Source organism: Gavia stellata, unplaced genomic scaffold, assembly GCF_030936135.1.
Source record: "Gavia stellata isolate bGavSte3 unplaced genomic scaffold, bGavSte3.hap2 HAP2_SCAFFOLD_95, whole genome shotgun sequence".
NCBI classification, from domain to species: domain Eukaryota; kingdom Metazoa; phylum Chordata; class Aves; order Gaviiformes; family Gaviidae; genus Gavia; species Gavia stellata.
In genome coordinates this window covers 57,909-79,787 of record NW_026776961.1, presented here as the reverse complement: position 1 = coordinate 79,787, position 21,879 = coordinate 57,909, and the positions used below count along the sequence as shown (strand labels likewise).

Sequence of the window (21,879 nt, the reverse complement as noted above, 5' to 3'; positions counted from 1 at the left end):
TGCTCTCAGGCCCTGGGTGCCAGCGAGGCTTTCCAGATGGCTGAGTAACGCCGTGCGGCTGTGAGCGGTGGCACAAACTGCTCCGGTGGCCTCGGGTCCCTGGAGGGGGACGTGGATCGGGGACGGGGCTGGGAAGGGCTCTCGGGAGAAGGTCCTTGCTAGAACTGTTCGAGGACCATGAGTGAGTTCAAGTGATGGAGAATGGGGAAATCCTGCATTTCGGGGCGTGTGGGGATCCGCAGGGTGCTGCGTGTCTGGTCCCCGCCCCGCGGCGTGTCCCCAGCACGTGTCCCTGTGTCACAGCAGCCCTCTGTGAGGCGCCGCGCCCCGCACGGGTGTCACAATGGCCAGGCTCTATATCTTCCCAAGGGGCTGGTGCTGCCCCAGTTTCTCATGGCGTTCGCAGGAGGAGGACCCAGAGAGAGCAGTGCGTCCATCTGGGGGATCCTGCTGCCCTGAGGAGGATGAGAGCACTCAGAGGTGAGGCGGTGGTGGGGGGCTGGGGGCTGCTGCCTGCTGGGGGCTGCGTCGCCGTCACCTCTCATCCTGCTGCCAGGCACCTCCGAGGGGGCTCTGGCTCCATCCTCTCCCTGCCCTCCGTGGGGCAGCTGGGGACTGCTCAAAGACGACCTGGCCCGGCCGACTCTTGTCGGGGCTGCCCAGCCCCAGCCCTCCCAGCACCTCCTTGCAGGGCCCCATGTCCATGTCCTGCCCAGCTCGGGGCCCCCGTGCTGGACTTGCTCTAACGCATTGCTGCCATTCTGTCACTGGGGAGCCCAGAATGGATCCAGTCCCCCAGTGTGATATTCCCAGTGCGGTCTTCCCAGTGCCGCAGTGAGGGGAAGACTCCCTTCCCTCGTCCCACTGACTGCCCTCTTGCCAGTACAGCCCAGCACGGGCTGTTAGTGCTGGGAGAGGCTGGGAAGATCCTCTCCCCTCCCTGGTGCAAAGCCCTGCAGCCAGCAAAACCATTTCTTTCTTTTCTTCCAGCTCTCTGCCCGTGCTTTGGTTCTCAGTCCAGACCTGCACATCCTGAGGATGGAGGCAGGGCAAAGAAGGCTGTCCCTAAAGCCGTCACTACCTTTGTGGCTAGTGGGGCTTCTCTGCTAAAGCGGCTGCAAGACCATGAGGTGAGACAAGGGGGCTCGAGGGCTCCCCTCCAAGCCCTTGACTTCCCCAGGTGCCGTGGCAGAGGGGGATCTCGCCTGATGGCACCTCTGCCCTCCTGCAGGCGCTTCGTCCCCAAGCGCCGATCCTGCCGCTCCAGCTGGACTAATGCCACTGCTCCCTCCCTCCTTTCCCTGGGAGCTTGCAGTGCTCTCCTGGACAAGGCAAAGCCTCTGGCATAAATCCCAGCATCTCTCCAGCACCTTTGCCCAAGCGCTCAAGGCCCCACCTTAGCTTTGGTTCCAGAACTGTCCCAGCGCCTGGGCTCCTGCCTGTGCGAGGGGAGCGACACTGTGCCCCAAGGTGCAGGGAGTTCATGGCTCCCCCTCCTCAGGGACTGGTCTCATTCCCACATCTTCCTCTTCCTCGCCTGGCACTGTCCGTCTGACCTCCACCATCCCCCATCCTCAGGACCGACTTCCTAGGCTCCCGCATGGCCTTTTACCCTGGTGGAATCAACCTCCCTGTCTGGCTCTCTGGTAGTGTCAGAGGTGCCGTGGAAGATCTTGCCGTTCCCCATGGCTGTCCTGACCGATGCCTGCAGCTCGTACCTTGTGCCCATGGCAGAGAGATGATTTGGGGGGCAGTAGGTCTCTCTCGTGGGTCCCTGGCAACGAGGGCAAAGCAAGTCCCATCACTCCTATGTGTGGTCTGTCCCCAGGGTGACCGAGTGGAGACATACCGGGAGCTGGAGAGCTTCTTGCAAGGAGACGATGGCAGTTTGCAGAGCGGTGTCGTGAACCGCCTGATAGCAGAGGTGTCCAGTGACATGCGAGCAGCCCAGGTGAGCTTGTTCTCTTTCAAGGCCGCCAAAGCAGCCTGCCTCTGGCCCTGGTTTTTGGGGAAATCCAGAGCAGCACAGAGATGTTCCTCAACTATTCAGACCCAGTGGAGGTCCGAAGGGGACTCCTCCTTATAGGGAATTTGAAGAGGAGATGCAGAGAGTAGTGCAGAGAGGTGGACGCGGGGCTGTTTCTAACTGAGCGAGAGCTGGGTTCAAGCTCACTTGAGGAACAGCCCTGGGAACCCAGCAGCCCCGTGGAGAGGCCCCAGGGGGTCCCTGAGTCTGTGACAGTTTGTTCCTGGCATCTCTGCAGAGAGGGAGAGAAGGCAGCAGCACAGGGCTGTGCTAGGGAAAAGCCTCCCGCGTCTCACTGGGGAGCTGCTCGCCTACCCCAGGGTACAAGAGGCAGCAGGCGCCCGGTCTGAGCAAACTGCCCCGAGGGGTCTTGCAGGGGAGACAGGGGCGTTCAGCCTGTCCGAGTGCCTCAGCCTTTTTCTCGGGAGTGTTTAACTTGTGGCACTTTTTCAGGGTGTGACAGATGATGTGAAGATGGCTGCTAGCGACGTCCTGGTGGCTCTGGCCCGCTCCCGCTTCCACTTTGTCATGTCTGAGCTCCAGAGCCACCTGAAGGCCATGGGGAAGGTCCCTGATGAGATCGTGCTCCTCACCTTGGGCAAAATGGCCCGCAGCTACGGTACGGCACCCTGGGCCTCTTGGTTTGGGTAGGGGTCTGAGATAACGGGGAGAAAGCACCCTCCCCCTTCCTGAAGGCTCTGTGTTGAACTGGGGGGCTATGAAGTCGCCATGCCTCCTTGCTCTGTGCCAGGGCTGGCCGGCAGCTCTGCCTTACTAGCCCAGTCCTGGTTCCTGGAGGGTGGGAACCCACTGGAGACAAACCCGCAGGGTCTCTGCCCCGCACTGTCCTCCCCATTTCCCTAAAGGGCTTTCCTGTGTCCCCCTTGGGGAAGGCAGCCCTCCCCACACCCTCTGGCATGTCCCACATGGCCCAGCAGCCCCAGCCTTGCCAGGGATCGACCCCAGTCTCCCGTGTCTCTCACTGACCCTCTCGGTCCCTTTGTCCCTGCCTTCTCTGCAGCCCTGCGGTGCATCCCCTTCGTGGGAATGACGCTGCTTGCCGTGCGTGCCATGCTGAGCCGGGTGGGGAGTGGCCGGATCCTGCGCGCCGTCTGCAGTGGTGAGTGTCGGCTCCTTAGCTGGGGTCCCAGGGTCAGGGGCTGGGGTGGCCGTTGATGCCTCCATGTGATCTCAGAGGGAACATGGCAGGTGTCAGCCCACAGCGAGGTCAGGCCTTGGCGATCCCAAACCTCTGTGAGTGTGCAGAAGGAGCGGGAGAAGCCCCGGAGGTTTCTGTGGGTAGGACGCGACGGTGCTGCACAGGGGAACTCCTGGGTCCCTTCCCATGGCTTCTGTTCCCCTGTTTCCCCTGGGAAATACTGGAGGGGAACAGGCCATTGAGGAGGAAAAGGATGGGGAGGAGGAGAGAAACAGTGGGCTGTTTGAAACCAGACACCTCAAGGGCACAGCTTGGCCTCAGATGCAGATCTGGTCCTGGGCTGAGCCCTGCCGAGCCTGGGACCGTCCTTAGAGCAGGCTTGGGTGAGGGTGCAAGGTACCGTCCCTGCTGCAGACTCTCACGTGCTGCCCTTCCCTTTCTCCTGGTGCAGTTCTGGAGCAATGGTCAAAAGGGGTCAATACATACTTCGGCAGCCGGGAGCAATGCCCCTTCCCTCGCAACGGGGAAGCGCAGCTCTGTGAAGACATTTACCCAGTCTTCCGTTACGCGCTGGTAAATTGGCTGGGCTGCGAGGAAGAAGAGGTAAGAAGTGCTGCTTTCCACGCCTGGGGCCACAGCAGGGATGTCCACGTTGGTGGGTCTGTCTGTGGCTGGTGGGGTGTGAGCAGAGGGGTGAGGGGAGGGAGCGGTCTGAATGAGAAAGCATCCCAGGCCGGGAGCCTGCTGTCACTGTGCCTGGGGCTGGAGGCTCTCTGGCAGGAAGCAGCTGAGTCCTGGGGCCTTTCTGCAGGGAGGGCTGGGGTGCGAGCGTGGGGAACTGCTCTCTCTCCTCTGGAGTGAGCCCTTCTGCTGCAGGGCAGAAGGGAAAGGGAAACCCCTCCCAGTGGGAAGGGCAGACTGGTGTGCAGGCGATGCTGAGTGCTAGGCAGACCTTCAGCCCTCCAAGCAGAGCCTCTCCCTTCCCTCTTCAGGACAAGCAGGCTGTGCTCAGGGCGGTGGCTGCCATGATGGAGGTCCTGCTGCGTGAGGAGCAGCACCGCGAGCATGCCTGGGAGCAGCTCCTCTGGCTGCTGCACCAATCTCAGGAGGTCCGAGACACCTCCCGGGTCAACAAGGTGAGGTGTTGCGCAGGGCCCGGCGTGGCTGCTGGGGTGGGTCTGCGCGAGTGCCACGAGGCACTGGGGAGCTGTGGGGTGCCAGGAGGAGCTGGGAAGGCCTTAGAGAAGGAACAGGGAGGGGGAGAGCAGAGGAGGCCTGAGACTTCCCCGCACTCTTTGGGCAAGAAAAGAGAAATGCGGGGAGGGGCCAGAAGGGAGGCAAGAGTCCCCGGGGCTTGTCTTCTCAGGAAGGGAGGCATTGCCATCTCTGTAGCGCTCTGTGTGTGGGAAGAGCTTTGCCCTAATGCCCAGCGCTATGTCCAGTCCTGTCCAGTGAGGGCTGAGGTCTGATGAGTGGGAAGTGCCGGGAAACGGAGTTGTCAACAGCGGGCTCTGTTCAGAGGAAAGAGACCCTGCCGATGCTGCTCTGAGGGGAGGGCAAACAAGAAGCCCCATCCAGGAGGGTTTGTGGTTTTCCCTGGGAGCTGCTGTTAGGGACTCCCCTTCTCCCAGATGTGCTGGATTTCTCCCTTCCCAAGTGCCTTTAAGTAGCTTTAGCCTCCTCTTCCTCCCCCGTTGTCTCACAGACCTTCCTGCAGGCCAGGAACACGCCAGGATTTGTGAGACAGGTGCCACGTAGGTTCCTTAAGGCTGCAGGAGGCCTGATCCTGGCTGTTCGGAATGGGCCTGAGGGGCAGCCCTGTTCCCACAGTGATTTCCCTCTCAGCCAAGTCACAGCAGGACTCTGGGAGAGGAGGGCAGAGAGCACCCTTTCTTTTCAGTCCCCCTCAATGCTGATGCAGATTTCTTTAAAACAGACCTTGTTCCCACAGCTCCCTGACGTGACCAAAGAGCCTGGCCTGGCCCCTAAGGCAGAACTTCCCCGCTGCATCGCGCTGCAGGGTAAGGAGAGGAGACTGGGCGATCCCCCGTCGTGCTGTGGCGGCTCTCTCCCTGTCCTCGGCAGTCAGAGGCAGCTGCCTGCTAGTGCAGAATGCGATTTCTTCCCTGCAGCACGAATATGCCCTGAGGAGACGGGCATGTTTCTGCACTCCCCGGAGAGCGGTGGGAGCAAGGCCGGTCGCGTGGCAGCCCTGGGCCTGCTGGGAGCGCTGGCCCACTCTGACGGTCAGTGCCATGGGCCAGGGACAGAAGGCAGGGGTTGGGGCTGCTGGGCTGAGAGCAGGAACGGGCTGAAAGCAGTGCACCTGCACCCAAAAGGAGCTGCAAAGAGCGGGTCCCCCAGCCGAGCTGACGCCCTGCGACAGGGCTCGAGCTCTCCTCCAGCAGTTAGAAATGGTGCACACCAGGGATGATGCTCCAAGCTCAGTAACACGGGCAGGCTGGTGGGTGGGCGGGTGGGCTGGTGCACAGGAGCTGCTTGTACCCAAGTCATTTCTCACGTGCTCTGTGTTACCATATTACCATAGCTTTCAGTCCCTATAAAACAGCTGTGCCTCTAGAAATGGAGTCGCTCTGGCTATGCCGCTGCCTCCTGTGAAGTCAGAGTCAGGCCCCGCTTTTCTGTCCCGTTGGTGTGCGAAAAACTTGGAAGCTTCTGCCATTGGGGCTCTGCCTCAATGCACACCTCTCCATATCTCTTCCAGCACCTGCAGTGAGAGAGAAGCTGCCCCAGGTGATGGAGGCCGTGGAGTCAGTGTGCAACCACCCCAGTGCCCAGGTGAGCTGGTTTGGGAAGGGACAGTGCCACCAGGGGAGGCAGAGGAAGCCTTTCCCTCAGGGCAGAGCTGGGGTGCCTGGGGAAGTGCCGGCGCATTGCCCAGGCAGTGGGTGATGGCTTCTCCCTGGGGAGAGCTGGCAGAGTGGAGCAGGGAGGTCGCTGTGCTCTGTGGAGCAAATGCCCGTCCAGCCTGGTGCTAAAGCCCAGCCCTGATGGCCGGAGCGAAAGCTTCTGCCGTGCGCTTGTCATCTCTCCGCGAGCCACAAAGGCTGCCCCCAAGCAAAGGCGGCTTCCCTTTGGATTTTGAACAGGAGGACCGTAACCACGCTCTCCCCTGGCAGGTGCGGAGGGCAGTTCTGGAGTTCATCCGGGAGCTGCTCAGCTCTGGCTCCCAGAGCTGCTGGGCATGGGATGTGGTGGGGCACATCTTCAGCGAGTTCAGCCGGACCTCAGGCAGACTGGTAAGGGCAGAGCGAGACACCTGGGGCTTCCAGCAGTGCCTGGCCTGTGCTGAGAGCTTCTGCAGGCATCCTTGAGCATGGAGAGCTCCACGCTGCAGGGCCATCAGCGCCGGCGCTGCCATTGGAATGACCTGCAAATGGCTGTTCCTCGTGTGTGTGTGTGCTGATGTTGGTGGAGACGTCAGTGAATGATGAGGGTTTGCACCCGGGCGTGCCACCTGGGACTGTGGGGCTGCCTGCGCACCCCACAGGCTGAGCTGTGCCCACAGACACCTTCAGCAAAGCTGCCTTGCAAAGGGAGGGGTCTTCTAGGGACAGGACATCCTCCATCCTTAAGTGCTCACAGACAATCAGCAAAACACAGCCACTGCAGCCAGATGGGCCTGGCTAGAGGATCTTTCTGTGGTGTTCTCATACTCTGGCCCTCCAAAGCATGCCCTGCCCATCCAATAGCAGTCTGGGGACCCGCATCCCTTCTGGCAAGGGGACAGGCCGTCTGGCAGTCCCTTTGGTGAGTGTTTCCATCTGGGTGCCCAGGAGATGAAGGATGGGCATGGCTGAGCCTTTTGCTGACTTGCTGAGGACCTTCCCTCTGGCTAGAGCCTCCCTCCAACCGGGGGATCTGTGCGTGTTGCTTTGCTCCAGGGCTTTCTAGTCCTTCCCAGGGTCTGGGAAGTGGTTCCCGAGCTGGGTCTGGCCGTTTTTGTCCTCCTTCTGGAGGTCAGTGCTCCTGGGAGGTTGGCGCAGGAGCACTGGTGAGGCCATGCCTGAGCCTTGTCGGTCGGGAGCTGAGAGTAACAGGGGTTTTGCCAACTCTGTCTTACAGGTGGCAGGAGGCCTTTTTGCCTGGGTAACACCGGAGGAAGGAGCTCTTCGAGCCCTGTGTGTGGACATCCTGGGCTCGCTGGACGTCTCTCTGAGAGGGATGACCAAAGTAAGTCACCCTGTGCCCTGCTGCTGTGGCCACTTCTTGCCTTCAGGACATTTTTCTTCGTGCTTCCCCATGCTGTGAACCTCTCCCCTCACATGTGCTGAAGCACACAAGGCTCAGGGAAAAGCAGACTGTCACTTTTGTCTTCGAGCTGAATAGAAATGCTGATGTGGTGAATTGCCTGGTTCTTCTCTGCAGCTCCTGTGGCCGAGGCTGCTGCAGTACGTAGTGCCAGCCCAGTACAGCGGCATGCTGATCCCGCTCTCCCGCTGTCTCCGAGCCCTAGTTGAGAGACGGGAGAGCGCAGGGTGTGAAGAAGACGAGGAGGAGCCTGACGCCGTGGACTCCCAGGAGCGAGGTAGAAGCTAATGGGTTCAGCCAGGGGCTTGGCCAGTCTGTGTCTACATGCACCCTGCCAGCCCTCAGCAGAAGCCTGGGAGAACCAAAGGGCGGAGCCAGGCTCTGCTGCTGGGCACGAGGGGCTCTGCCCTGCATTGCCCCTTGCCCAGTGCAGAGGCCCGTCTCTCCTGCTCGCAGCACTCCCCTGGCGAGCCGGGGCTTGTTCCTGGCCATGCTGGAGCTGCCTTCGTCCCGTGCTGGGCAGCCCTGGGGATTTCTCCCGGGTCAGCACCGTGGCAGCACAGCTGCTCTCAGCCCTCAGCCCTGTGTGGGGCATCGGAGGCGCGATGGGCACGGCATGGCAGGGGCTCGTTGGCTCACCTAGCCTTTCTTCCTCCCCACAGCCCGGCTGCCGGCTCCCCAGGCCCTGCTGGCTCGACTGCTGGTGAGTAGTGGGGCCTGGGGGAAAGAGCTTTTCTGGCCAGGGGTGGTGGGGGAGCCCAGGGCAGAGATGCTGTTGAGGCCCGTGCCGGGATCCCCCAAGGAGGAGGTAGTGTGCCTGAGACTGCCTGGGCCTGTCCGGTATCCCACTCCTTTCTTGGGGCTAGCAGCACCCTGGGTGCAGGAGCGTCATCAAGCTCCCTCCCTCCCTCCCGGGAAAAACTGCAGCTCTGGTGGCAGGAGTGACCCTTCTCTCCTGCCCTCGCCTAGGTGGTGGCAGCAGCTCCTCACAAGAGCGGCGAACGTGCAGTCGCTGCCTTGCAGCTGCTGCAGGCCCTGCATGGCAGGATACACCGAGCCTTGGGGGTGGTGTGGACTACCGAGATCCCCCTCCTGCTGCAGTACTTGGAAGGTAAAGTGCGGGTGGGGAGGGAGAGGCTGGGGGGAGGGAAGGGGGTCAGGAAAATGCAGCTTCCCAGCGTGACGGAGGAGAATTGTCCCCAGTTCCCCAGCACTTGCTCTGCAGCCTTTCCCCTTCCAGGGAGCCAAAGCTGAGGCTGGGGGCAGCCGTCCCCCAGTGTCGATTTGGCCCAGGGGATGGATGGGGCTGTTGATGTCCTTTTGGAGGGCAGGTCTTGGCGGCACCCCCATGTCCTGGCCGGGATGGTGTTTGGGGGAGGGACAGGACTGGTGCTCCTGGAGGGGGTGCAGCCCCTGGCTTTGGAGAACCAAGTTGCCAGGCCAGGCCAGGTTTGCAGCAGCTGTCCTTGGCAATAGCCTGGGAGAAGAGCTGCAAATGGGCAGAAAGTGGTGGGTCATTAAGGAGAAAATGTGTGTTGCCAATGCACGCTGGCACGCAGTGGTCGGAGTTGTTCTGGGAGCTGCAGTCAAGCAGTGGGGATCTGTTGTGGACAGCACGTCCTTGCCCAGCTTGAATCAGTGGCCCTGACAAATGTTCCTGGGATCCCTCCTGTGTCTTTGGCCTCACAAGGGCTTTGGTGTAGGTGCTTGTAGGCCCTTTCTAGCCTGATGGCCTGGGAATGTTGGGAGGTCTGACCGCAGAGGAGACCACAGGGCTCGTCTTTGGTGTGAGCTTAAATAGCAGCGAGGGCTTTTGCTTCCTCTTGCTTTCTAGGGAAAACCAAGAGGTCCCTGGACTCTGCAGAGTGGGAGCATCGTGTGCTCAAGGTACAGCATCCTTGGGGGGTGTCACAAATAGAGGGGGAGAAGAGGGAACAGACAAAGTTGTGGGAGGAAGCTCGGGGCTGCCTGTGTAGGCAGCAGGAGTTGGGGGCACCTCCTGAGTGCCCTGTGCCTCCCCCCGCAGTAGGTGCCTGCCCGCTCAGAGGAGCTGCTGTCTGCGCACGTGCCACGGCTGATGGCTAATGCCCTCTATCGCTGTGGCACACGCCTTAGCACTGCCTCCTCCTCTATGTCTGGCATGCCGGGGAGGTCTCGCCTGAGGTGTTAGGAGAAGAGGGAGGCTGGTGAAAAGAGGGCTGGGTGGGGCAGGGGAAGAGTCTGCCGTTCCCAGTAGCTCCCCTCAGCAGTGTCCCGGGACATGCGAGCGTAGAAAGCATCCTGGCCAAGGGCAGGGGAACACTCGCTTCCTCTCTGTTCCCCACAGTTCCTGCGAGCGTCACTGGAGCCCATCGAGGACAGGGCCTGGACCATGGGCCTGAGCCAGGAGCTGAGCCAGCAGCTGGGCAGCTCTGCCCCCGGCTCCTGGGAGAAGGTGTGTCTCCTGCCCCGCGCCAGGGCTGGGGCTCTGCCCACGCAGGCGGTTTTCATTGCTTCCCCTTCTCTTGCCCCCAAAATGCACCTCCCTGGGCTACTCCAGTGGCTGGCTACCACCAGGGGTGGTCGGGTCTGTCTGGGGCCAGACCTTTCCTGACAGGTCGGTCCATGACCACATCTCGGACGTGGCCTCCTCTCTTGCAGCTTTTCCTGTACAAGGCCCTTGGGACAGTGCTGGCAGCTTGTCAGGATCTCAGACACGTCCAAGGGCAGGTGCTGAGGTTCCTGCAGGAGACAAACCCTGTGCAGCTGTCTGAAGCCCAGGTGAGGTGATGTTCATGTCCTGCGCATCCCCTGCCTGTTCCTGGGGGAGAGGCAGGGCTGCTCCAGACCTCGATTTCCCCCTTGCTGCCATTTCCCCCTTGCCGCAATGTCCTGCCTGGCCGTTGTTGCTGGCCATGGCCGAGTGCCTGGGCTGGAGCCAACTCCCTGTTTCTCTGTGGTTGCAGGGAATGATTTCTGTTGTGTCCCACACGGCTGAGAGCCACTTCCATCTGGTCTTGGACACAGTGAACATGTTCTCCACTGCTTTCACCAGAGGCTGGTTTTATCAGACTTCCATGGGCTGGAAGGTAAAGGATCCAGGGTTTCCCTGTTTGGCTTTCCTTTTTTGGCCTTCTTTCACTTCTACACCTGCAGCAGCCAAGTTGTGGCAGCTGCCTTTAGATAAGCATTCGTGTAAGAGCTACCCGAGACCTGTGTTTCAGAGGGAACGTCCTGGCATTGGGGCCCCTGAGGTGTCTTTGGAGAGGAGGGGGTTTGACACCGGGTGGATCAGAGCCACCCAGCTGGGGCAGCTGCAGCGGTTGCTTGCTTGCAGCCACCTTGCCCCTGACTTAACTTCAGCAGGAGCTAGCGACAAGGGGGTGGGCACGGTGTGACACTCTGACCCTTCCCCAAAGCTGAGGGCCAAGAGCAGGAGCCTGGTGAAGTCTCGCTGGCTCTGCTCCCCACCTGGGGGCTGTGGGGAAGCCTTTCAGGGCAGGGCAGGGCCCTACAGAGAGAGCGGTGCAGCCTGGCCTGGGGAGGTGAGCAGAGTGGGCTCATCTGCACCCCTGACGAGCACGGGCTGCGTGTCTGAGCAGGACTGTGACAGGCTATGTCAGATACCTTTCCACAGAAAGGTTCCAGGCACCTCCCCGACCTCTCAAATCAGTGGTAAAAGAGCCAGCAGTGTGTGCGATGCTGGCTGCACCTCATCCCCATCCCCATGCGAGATCCCAAGCTGTGGGATGGGAACAACTTCTGGCCTTGGAACTCGCAGCTCGAGGAGTGGCCTGGGGAGCTGCTGGGAGGTGCCCAGGGAAACAAGGAGCTGGTGAGGATGCAGGGCAGGGCCTGCCGCAGGAGCCTGCCAAAGTCCTGGGGCTGACCTCTCAGGGCATCTCTGTTGACACAGGTCCAGCAGCAGCAGAAGATGGAGAGCGCCCAGGCCATTCGTGCTGCTCTGATGTGCACCTACAGCGGCATTGCACTGCGTGCCCCCAAGGAGCAGCTGCTCACCCGCGTGGATAAAGAAATCGTGGGCAACATCCTGCGGCTCTCCAGAGCTAAACAGAGGGTAGGAGCATGGGGCACACAGGGCAGGGATGCCTGGGTGTCCCAGCTTCAGCCCCTTGGGGCTGGGGTGCACCGAGGTGGACGGTCCCTTTCTAAAGATCTCCCAAGGAAGGGTTTGTCCTCAACGTCCAGATCCAGCCCCCCATGGGTTTCCCCTGCCCATGCTCTTCTTCCACCTCTCAGCCCTTCAAAGAGTTGAAGGGGTGCTTTGCTCTCTTTGGCCTCAGGACTTGCAGCTCAAGCTCGCCCTGGTGCAGAGCATCACCGAGGTCAGCTGTGCCATCCAGGCTGTGGGCGACTGCGGCAGCTTTGAGCTGTCCTTAAAGCAGGAGGCAACGTGGACCTTGCTGGTGAGTGCCTGTAGCCGGGGCGGTCGCACGGGGGAGTTTTGGGCTGTGCCATCGGACTCGTTACCCCAGAGGCACGATGGTCTCTGGGCTTCACGTGAGCTCCTGGAGCTGTGTCCGGAGCTGGTGGGGCTCTTGAGTGCTGGTGCTGGGTGGCTGTGGTTGGGGAGCAGGGTCCCTCCTGCAGTGCCTTTGGGGATGCGTGGGGGTGACGGGGCAGTGTCTGCCCAGGCCTGGCAGCAGAGCCTGTCCCCAGGGGAGGCGGGAGGGCTGTCTCGTGCCCCTGCCAACTCTGTGCTTCTCTCTCTGGGACTTGCAGGACTGGATCAAGGGGGAGCCCTGGGACTCCCTGGTGTATGGAGTGTTCCAGGCCCTGGAGGAGTTGAGGTGAGGTCTGTTCCCCAGGCTGTGGGGACTCCCAGTGTGCCCCATCCCAGCTGGCTGGGGCAGCCCCAGTGGCCTTGAGCATGGGGCCGGGAGCTGCTGGGGCTGTGGAGTGGGAGGGTGTTCCCCATGTCGGGTGTCTCCCACAGGAAGGGAGCCCCCGAGGTTCCTTAACCTGGGGGCAGGGGTTTGCCTGCTGCCTGGGAGGAGGCAGGAATTGCTGGCGCTGAAGGCAGTGCTCGCTGGCGTGGGCGGGGGTGTGTTGGATTTGGGGCCCTCGATTAGGAGGAACCCAGGTGTGGTTTGAGCCACTCTGGAGACAGTAAATCTCCTTTGTGTTTTCTCTTCCTTTTTCCTCTGGCCAGCAAGCTGAGGCCACCTCTGAGGCGGGAGGAAAATCACAAGCTGCTGGCAGTGTGCTGCCAGACTGTCTTGTCCTGTCCTTCCAAGGAGCAGATGAAAAAGGGCAGGAAGACAGTGAGGGCAGCTGTGAACATGCAGGTACCCGCTGGCCAGTGCCTGCCCACCCCTGGGTCAGGATCCCACCTCAGTGCGCCCCGGCAGCCCCCATGATGCAGAACCTCAGCTCTGCTTTCCTGCTTTCAGCTTCTGCACAGGAGATGCGTGGAAGATCTGGGCCATCTCCTAGAAACCTTTCTGGAGGCAGAGGTGACCTCTGCCTGCTTTGATGACATGGTCCATGTGAGTAGCCGTGGGGCAAGAGGGAAAGTGTTTCAGGGGCAGAGAGTGGAGGCCTTAGAGGGTGTTAGGAGGTGGATACCTTTCCTGCGGGAATGTGGGGCTTTGGCTCCTTGCTCTGAGGCTGTGCGTCTGGCCGGGGCCAGGGGCTGAGCTGGGGGACGGGAGCGCCCGGCCACTGCAGCCTCTGGCCAGGCAGAGCAGTGGGCCCTGATGGAGGGAAAGCCCAGAGCCAGCCCTGAGCTGGCTGAGAGCAGCCTGGAGGAAGGCTGGAGTCGGGAGACGCTGGCAGTGTAGCAACAGCAGCCTCAGGGCAGAGGCAGCTGGAGGGAGCGAGGCAGTGGAGGCAGCAGTGCCAGTGCTCGGTGGGGCTGGGGTTGGCACTGGGAAGGGGCCAGAGAAGGAGGGAGTTGGAGAGGGATCTCCGGGAGAGAAAGATGCCTGTTGTGAGAGAGATGCACCCTGCCTCAGGTCCTGAAGGGCTGGCTCACCTCAGCCAACGAATGGGAGCGGGAGAGAGCCCTGCAGGTTTGTGCCCATGTGCTGGGAGCTTGCAAGGAGCGATTCGAGCTCATGGTGAGTAGAGCCCCCTCGCGTGCCCTGGCGCCCTTTTCCCACCATTCATGGCCCCAGAAGGGAACCCTGCCCAACTGGGTGCTGGGTTTTGGGGCTCCAGGGATTACGGGGCAGCCCTTCTGCCTGCCCCTCTGCCCGGTCGCTGCTCAGGGAGCAGGATGGGCGATAGAAGCGAGCGGGTGCTGGGGCTGCCTGCGACCCTTTTCCTGCTGCTCTCCCCTGCAGAGAGGACGTCCTTGCAAGCGGTTCGGCTCCCTGGTGGGATTGCTGGCAACTCTGACCAGCGACTGCCTGGCCACGTCCCGCCAGAGGGCATGGGTCTGCCTTGGCTACCTTCTCCAAATGCAAGGTAAGGAGAGTGGGCGCTTCCCAGCCTTGCTCAGCCTGATCCTCCCTCCCTTCCCGGCCTGGCACCACTGGGATCCTGCAGGGCCAGGCCCTGTCCCCAGGAGGGAAGCGGGAGGCAACGTGCTTGGCTGGTTTTGTGCCCCCACCCTGTTAGCCCTCTGCCTCCCTGGACATGTCAGGAAGGATCCCTGGGAGAGGGTCGCTGAGTCCCACCTCCGCAGCGCATGTGTGCGGTTGGTCAGGGCCATCCCTCACTGCTGTCTGAGAGCAGGACATTGCCACCAATGCTGGGGACTGTCCCCCTCCATGTCTGCCCCCCTCCATGTTCCAGGAGAGACAGAGGGTGGTCAGACAACTCGCTCGGATGAGGCCCCTGACATTCCAGAGGGTGCCTTCCCCCTTGCTCCCTGCCTTGAGCCTGGAGAGACAGGCAGCTCCCCAGGCAAACTATCCAAACTCATCGCCGCCAGGGAAGAACTCTCCTGCCGAGCACAAGAGAGGAAACCAATTTGCTGCCCAGAGCAAACTGGGCAGGGAAGAGGGATCTGAACTGCAGGCCCGGGGCGTGCCGCAAAGGGTTGTGTTTGAACCGTTTCCTCTTCAGGCAGCAGGGTCTGCCTGTGCTGAGGCAGTCACGGGGAGGTTTCCTGCCTCCCAGAGACGATGGTGGCCTGTGTGGGAATAGGGGACACAGCTGCTGGGATCAGAGGCCAGTAGCTGCTGAAACCCTGAAGCCCCAACAAATGGTTCGAGGAGGAAGAGGGCTCTTTCCAGCCCGGGATTTGTCAGCCATTTATCGGGCTCAGGAAATCCTGCTGCACCGAGTTCAGGAGGGCCCTGGGTTTCCCTGTGGCTTTCACTGCCACCCCCTGGGTTCTCCTTGAGCAGTATCTAGGGCCAGAGGTTGCCTTTCTGTGGGCGTGACTCCCCTTTTCTTCTGGTGTTTGTTCCAGCCAGGACCATGGAGGTGGTGCCTCAGGCAGATGAGATCAGGTGCCTTGGTGAGGAGCTGAACAGCCCAGACACCGTGCAGACCTGCGCCAAAATAGCAAAGGTAACTGGCCCCAAAAGAGCGGGGTGGGGGCCCAGCTCCTGGGCTCCTGCACATCTCCCTGCTCCCCTCCAGCGTCCCTCGCTGTCTCCAGAGCAAGCTGTCCAGGATGGCTGTTGTTAGCAAGTAGCAGGAGGCTTTGAGACAAGACTGTCCTTCAGGCATGCTGGAGCAGATACCGTATATGTGTGCGTGTGTGATTGCTCTTGTCAGAATACAAATTTGGTACATAATAAGCAAACAACATGGGGGGCGACACTTCCCAATCGGGTAGCTGCATCAGATGTAAACAGCACTGTATGCATAGCAGGAGGAAAAAGTGATTGCCCCCTGCACGACTGCCGAACTAACAGTTCTGTCAAGTTTCCTTTCCATTCTGAATTGCTGGAGCAGAGCTGTGACGTGGTCTCTCTTGTTCCTGACTTCTCTCCAGGCTGTTTGCAAGTGCATCCCTCCAGCGCAGGCTACGGACTTTCTGACTGCGGTCCTGCCCAGCTTGCTGCACGTCACACCCACGTGTGTGAAGCCACTATGGAAGTGGGTGTTCATCTTCCTGGTGGAATGCAGGAAGGAAATAGTCCAGGAGGTAAAGGCGACCTTTTTCCCATTTGACTTTGTCTTTGCTCCTGTTGGCTGTTTAACGACACCCTGTGCAGTTGGCACAGGCTCAAGAAATGCCACCTGTGTGTCGAGCCAAGGGGCTGCTGAAGGAGTCAGGTGCCCTTGCAGAGGCCCTGCAAGGCGACTTCAGGGTCTCAAAGAGCGTGTTTGGTTTTGCTCTTGCATCGCTACACACATGTGGGGAGAGTTCTTCAAGCGTTGGGTGTGAAACGTGCCCGTGTCCTCTGTGTGCACAAGGGCACGCAGCTGCTCGTACGGTTGGGCCCAGGCACATGCAGTGACTGAGTCTGTGCGTGTGAGCGCATGCATGTGTGCGTACGTGTGCGCAGTTGCCAAGAGCACACCCAGCTCCAGACGTGAGCCAGGGCCAGGCAGGGTGGAAGGGGTGAGGTTTCAAGCTAGGTCTGGACCCTGTGTCACGGGAGCAGGCACTGGTCCTGTGCTGAATGACTGTGTCTGGGCCCCGCAGGAGGGGGTAAAGGATGCACCGAGCCCTTCTTTCTCCTCCATTTCCATTCAGGTGCCAAAAATCCTGAAGACCCTTTGCACCTACATGCGGCAGAGCACCCACAGGCCCTTCCTGCTCTGGGCCGTGTTTCTCCTCGCCCACTTTCACCAGGAGCCCGTCATCAGCAGTCTCCTCCGGAAAGGTCTGCCCATGGACAGGTACGTGCACCAGCCACTTCCCCACTGTAGTCAAACAGAGACCCCACAGCTTGCGTGCACTGGGGTGGCCCAGTTAAGAAGCAGGTCTTTTTTCTGCCTGAGCTGTCTTGAGTGTTGCAAGACTGCGTGCTTGTGTCTCTGCCGTGACTGGGGCGTTGTAAGCCCCATTGCAGAGGAGGAGAAGGTTTGAGGGCACTGCAGGACTGCGAAGATACGGGCTCAGGGGTGAACATCTGTTCCCTTGCAGTGACACGGTGGAGCTGTGGAGGAGCCTGGGGAGAAGCACCATTGGGATTCAGGTCCTGAGGTGCTTAGTGGAGAAACTAAACAGAGCACGAAACAACTGCCTGGGGACCAACTCCTCCGCTTGTGAGTGGCACAACCATGAGACTGCTCTGGAGACTTTGATGGTACGTTCAATGGCAGACACGTTTCTGTAGCTTTGCATCTGCTTTGTAACTCCTGCTTCGGAAAAGGGGGAGTCAGGTGCCCTTTGCAGATGCCCCTGGAGACTCCCAGGGCGCTGTGCTGGGCCGGCCTCAAGCAGTGTGGGGAGCTGGGACAGTGTTGTGCTCCTGAGCCACAAGGCTGTCGCAGAAGTGACAATTGCGGACAGTAACCCCCCTGCCCCAGGCAGGCAGGGGAACCAGGCTGGTGGGAAAAGGCCTTGCCTGAAGAGGGGCTTCTTGGTCACGTTTCTCTGCAGATCACCCGTGCCATCTCCGAAGTGGTGCTTGCCCTGAGGAGCACGGAGGAGCTCAGGCAGCTGCTTCCCCACCTCCTTCCCAGCCTCCTGAGGTGGGCCAGCGAAACCCTGGGCGAGGAGCGGCTGCTTTCCCCCCTGGGAGAAGGCGGAAGACAACTGTTCCTCAAGGGCCAGGTGCTTGAGGAGAAGCCGTGCAGGTAAGGAGCCGAAGGGGCAGATGGAGGGGCTGGCTTCGGTTCCCCTCGCCAAGGCACGTGCCTTTGTGGGGTTGAGGGAGGGCTTTGCCTGCCCCGCTTCCTAGATGAGCAAACTGCTCGTCGTGGTTGGGTTTACTTCTGCTCCTTCATGGGGAAACTCCAGCTCCCAGGCAGGAAGGTCTGAGGCAGCTCGTGCTGTGGACGGCTGTCATCTTGCCTTCTGCATACCCTTGCATGCACGATAGCTTTGCACTCCCTCAGCGGACCCCCACCGGGGGGGAGCGTGACTCTTGCGGGCAATGGCATCATTCTTCACAAAATGCTGGTGGGAAGAGGTATTAGGTGTTGCCTTGGTTCTCTAGCATGGAGTCAGTCCAGGGGCGTGGAGTTTCTTCTGCTTCAGTGGGTTTGGGGCATGATGAAAATGCCAGTGTCGTTAGCTGCAGTCTACGAAGCATCATTCCCGGGGTATTTAGCTCTGCTAAAGAGAAATCTTCCCCTAAACTGCAGTGATTTGATCTTTCTTTGGTTTTGTGGTGCTGCTGCTGTTTTGATTTTTTTCTTGTTTTGTTTGACTGTGTTTTGACTGGGTTTGTGTTTTGTTTCTTTTGCCAGGGTTTTCCTTATGGCTTTAGAGTTGGTGCTAGGCAAATGCATGGCAGAGAAGTGGATGCGGCTGCTCATGAATCGGGCAGCGTGGGCTCTCCTTGAAGACCCCCTGACCCATTCTGATGGGGTGCGTCTCCTGACCAGGTAAGAGCCCCAGGGATGCACATGGCTGCCTCCTGCGGGGCTGTGCCCAGGGAAATGCCTGCAGGACCCTTCCAGCATGCCTGGGAAGCCGTCCTGAGCTGAAGAATAGTATCTGCATTGGTGTACATGAATTTTGGCAACCTGGCCTTCCTGGGTAACTGTGTGTCCCTCGCTTGTGCTCCCTTGCACAGCGTCCTGGTCCATGCTGGGCTTCTATCACCCTGTCTGAAGCAGACCCTCTTCCCATGGCTGGATTCCTGCTCAGTTAAGCTGCGGGTGACAGCTACAGCCTTCTTTGCTGAGGTAAGGCAGGGGGTGGGGAAGGAAGGGTTCAGAGGGTTTTAGTGAGATCCGGCTCCTTGGGACGTCTGTTTTTGTGGGAAGATCCCTGGAGCGGAGCAGACAGGGGAGCGCCTGGCCAGGACCAGGTCCCCACAGCACTGCCTGTGTCCTTCCAGCTCTCTTGGGACTGCAGCACAACAAGGACCCGCGAGTGAAGCAGGCACTAGAGGAGTCTCTGCACGATACCTGTCCCCAGCCAGCACCAAGGAGTTAATTAAATAAAGCTCAGCACAAGATGCCTAAAGGGCAGTGTATCTTTTTTCCCCCGATGGCACCCTTGTGCTTGGCGGGACCACATGTGGGTGACACCGAGGCTGGGGGCTGCCAGCTGCATGGCCCCTCCCGGATCTTCGTGGGCTGGGCACAACGCAGTCATGCCGGGACAGACCCCAGAGCAGGGGTCTCCCCATGGGGTCCTGGGGCCTTGCCGTGCCCTCCCACTGCCCATGGGGATCCCCTTGCCACCCCTCCCACCACGGCACGACCACCTCTGGCACCAGCAAGGGCTGGCGCAGGGAACAGCCCAGGAGAGCCCTGACCATACCACCACAGCAGGCTTTGCCCTCCCCGGTGTCCTGCCATGCTGGGCCCCCCCACAGCACTTGCCCAGGGACAGAGTGGGGGGGTATCAGGGGAAAAGGGGGGCACTGGGGGGAGTAGGGGGCACTGGAGGATGGGTGGGGAGAACCAAGGGAGGCACAGCAGTTTAGAGGGGTGTGGTCAGGGGGCAGAAGGGTGGCACTGGGGGACAAGTAGGGAATGTCGGGGGATCTTAAAGGGTCAGCTATGGCTCAGGGGCTGAGCAGAGGGACAGAGTGTAGCAGAGGGCTCTGGCTGGCCCATCGGACCCCTGCCCACCAACACAGGCCCCACTGGTGCTGGTCCCCAGCCCCGGCGGGCCTGGGCACATCTGTGTGGGGCAGGGGCAGCTCCACACAGGGAGCCCACCAGCAGAGATGCAGTTTCATCCCTCAGGCTGCTGGGCACCCTGGCCCCGCTGTGAGCCCATGTAAGCCTCTGGTCCCCTGTCCCGGGGGTCCCACCATCCCTGTGTTCCTAACTGAAGACCCTGCAAAGATTGCTCAAACACGTGCTCCTGCCTTGCACAGTCACGTTCCTTGACAGAGGTGGGGCTGGAGCTGGAAGAGGGAGTCAAGCCCCTGACTGGGTGGAACACCAGGCCTGGGGAGGGTCCTGCTGTGGAGGGGGCACCAGCAAGGGCCGAGGTGCTGGGGGTTTCCCTGGGCACCAGCAGTGCTGAGGGCTCTGGTAGTCCTGGGAGGTGAGTGTGCCAGGCACGGGGCAAGCGACTGAGCTGGACCTTCTCCAGCAGCAGGCATTTGTATGAGGGGGGCTCAGAGGGACCCATGTCCTGCCCCACTGCTGCAGGTCAGTCTGAGGCACGTGTGAGCCCTGGCTCCCTGCACATCGGGCTTTGCGCTGCCCTCAAACGGTCTGAGCCTCCTCCCAACCCCACAGAGCTTCTCAGCCCTGCCGGTAACTCCTATTTCCCCCTGACTTGCCGCTCGCACGGACCAGACGCCTTGGTTCAGCTGCATCTCCTGAAAGAAAGCAAAGGACCAAGAAGCCAGAGACATGGGGAGAGAGGTCCCTGCAGAGTGGAGTCCCTGGAGATCATCCCTGGGTGTAACCAGAGAGGAGCAGACTAAGCCATGGAAGAAGCTTCTCACTTTATTAAAGTAACCTTCCTCCACACTGCAAGAGGACAGGCGAGGAGAGCAGAGTCCAGATGCACGGACCTGCACACGTTTGCTCTTGAACGGGGCTGGCTCGTGGGGGTGCAGCCTCCAAGACACTAAAACAGAGTGGCTGAAACCGACGGCACAGCACGTCTCACCCAAAGCCAGGACAGAAAGCCTGCACCCAGCTGCCCAAACCCCCCAGATGTGAACTGAGGCTCCTGCCCCAGACCAGAACATGGCCAGACAGACCGGGCAGGAGGTAGAGCTGCATTTACAGCACGGCCACTCAGCTGCAAAGACCCGCTCCACCTGAGATCGTAACAGAGGCAGGCTGGCTGCTGCTCACACTTTGAGCAGGGGAGGTATTGATTGCCAACGACAACAACTCCACATCTGTCAAAGGCCACGACCCTGCCGTCAGCTGGGGAAAGACGGCCCAGACGGCCGGACAGGCTCCTCGGCTGGGTCCCTTACTGACCTTGCTGCACCTCCAGAACAAGAACCTTGTTCCGCATTGTTGCTGCGACCGGAATTGCCATCTCTAAGGTAGGAACTCAGCTGCAGGGCTTAGAAATGAAGAAGTAAACAAAGCTTGCCTCCATTTCCACCATGCACCACTCCTGTTCTGAAGCACGGTGTCTGCCATCTCAAATTACATCTCCCTGCAAACAGGCCCATCTCCCAGCAATAGGGCCAAGACAGGGTTATTTGCTGTCACAAATGTGATACTGTCACTTACGCTTATCTTGCAAATGCACGCTCAATTACTCTTGGGCAGAGATTGTAACGCTCAACGAGCAGATGCAGAATGATAGAATAAACTGATCTGTGCTACGAGGGTGTATACGCACAGCGCAGGAGCAGATTACCAACTGGTAAGATCTTCCTGACAGAGATTTTATATTCTGCAAAGCTTAAGCTTTTTGTGGGAAAGTTTTGTATTTGCGAGAAAATCATTAGACTTTCACCAATCAGAAATACTTGACACAGTAGCTCCAACTCAAATTACTTCCTTTCCTGAAACACCTTGAAAAATTTCATATCAAGTCTCATGAAAAAGTGGAGTTTTTTTCCCAAATCACCTCCATCGCCTTATGAAAAATAGACTTTTGGCTCAGACCCACCGCTGTGGGCCAGGCCAGCCGCAGGACTTGCAACACACAAACCTGCACAGCCTTTCCCTCGGACACTGCCGCAGGGACCCTCACGCAGGTGGTAACAGGGAGGAAAGTACAGCCTGGGGTCAGGAGGGGAAAGCCTGAGAGGGAAGCAAGTGTGCCACAAACCAAAATATGTCTTTAACGTTGTAGTGACTCACCAACGTTGAAAAACATCAAAACTGAGGCATAACACAGAGCGCTCTGATTTCAGGAGAACCAGATTATTTGTAAATTAATTTCCACCGTGAAAATTTTCAACCTTAACATGTGGGGTTTGGGAAACCTTCCCCAGGAAAACTCCAGGACAGGAATCATAATTTTCCACCCCTTCTACTCCATCCAGAACAGCCCTGAATGAGGAAGCTGGACATCACTTCAGCAATTTCTGCAACCACTTGCAAGAACACTGGGTATTCTTCAAACCACAGTTACGGCAACACGGTCTTCGGGATGGGTCTTAAACTTCAGGAAACAAGGTGGGAAGTCTGAACCAAAAAGGTAAATAAGGAAAAGCCTTGGGGATGAAGTCACTAGGCTGCCTCAGCATTGCCTGGAGCAGCTCCACACGGGGACCAGCCCCACATTGGTTTTACATGGGCAGGATAGGACAAATTCATTTTAATACATACTAACTAATTAGTATGAAAGCAGATTCTCCCACACGCTGGGAGCCCAACTGTGCCTCCCCAATGCCGCACCTTAGGAAGACGGACGAGCACTTCCCTGTTTCTCATCCTCTCAAGAACAACCTTCTGCAAGATGCTAAAGCCCACGACATCCCGTCACCAGAAGACAGGAATAACAAGTTCCCTG

At 59.6% G+C, this 21,879-nt stretch overlaps 1 protein-coding gene across 1 annotated transcript; it reads left to right on the top strand.

The window, feature by feature from the left end:
* Positions 1–273: 273 nt before the first annotated feature.
* LOC132321535 (maestro heat-like repeat-containing protein family member 2B) lies at positions 274–18,438 on the top strand. Its single transcript, XM_059835035.1, has 34 exons — positions 274–480; positions 991–1,130; positions 1,829–1,951; positions 2,480–2,645; positions 3,048–3,146; positions 3,637–3,788; positions 4,178–4,321; positions 5,137–5,206; positions 5,318–5,431; positions 5,911–5,984; positions 6,326–6,445; positions 7,272–7,379; positions 7,575–7,734; positions 8,120–8,160; positions 8,427–8,568; positions 9,292–9,344; positions 9,784–9,891; positions 10,098–10,217; positions 10,403–10,525; positions 11,353–11,514; positions 11,741–11,863; positions 12,180–12,247; positions 12,610–12,745; positions 12,851–12,946; positions 13,415–13,519; positions 13,745–13,868; positions 14,821–14,921; positions 15,352–15,504; positions 16,060–16,205; positions 16,453–16,615; positions 16,912–17,108; positions 17,724–17,861; positions 18,053–18,164; positions 18,320–18,438. Exons 1-34 carry the CDS (start codon positions 465–467, stop codon positions 18,356–18,358), a joined length of 3,936 nt encoding a protein of 1,311 aa, XP_059691018.1. The 5' UTR covers positions 274–464; the 3' UTR covers positions 18,359–18,438.
* Positions 18,439–21,879: the final 3,441 nt, after the last annotated feature.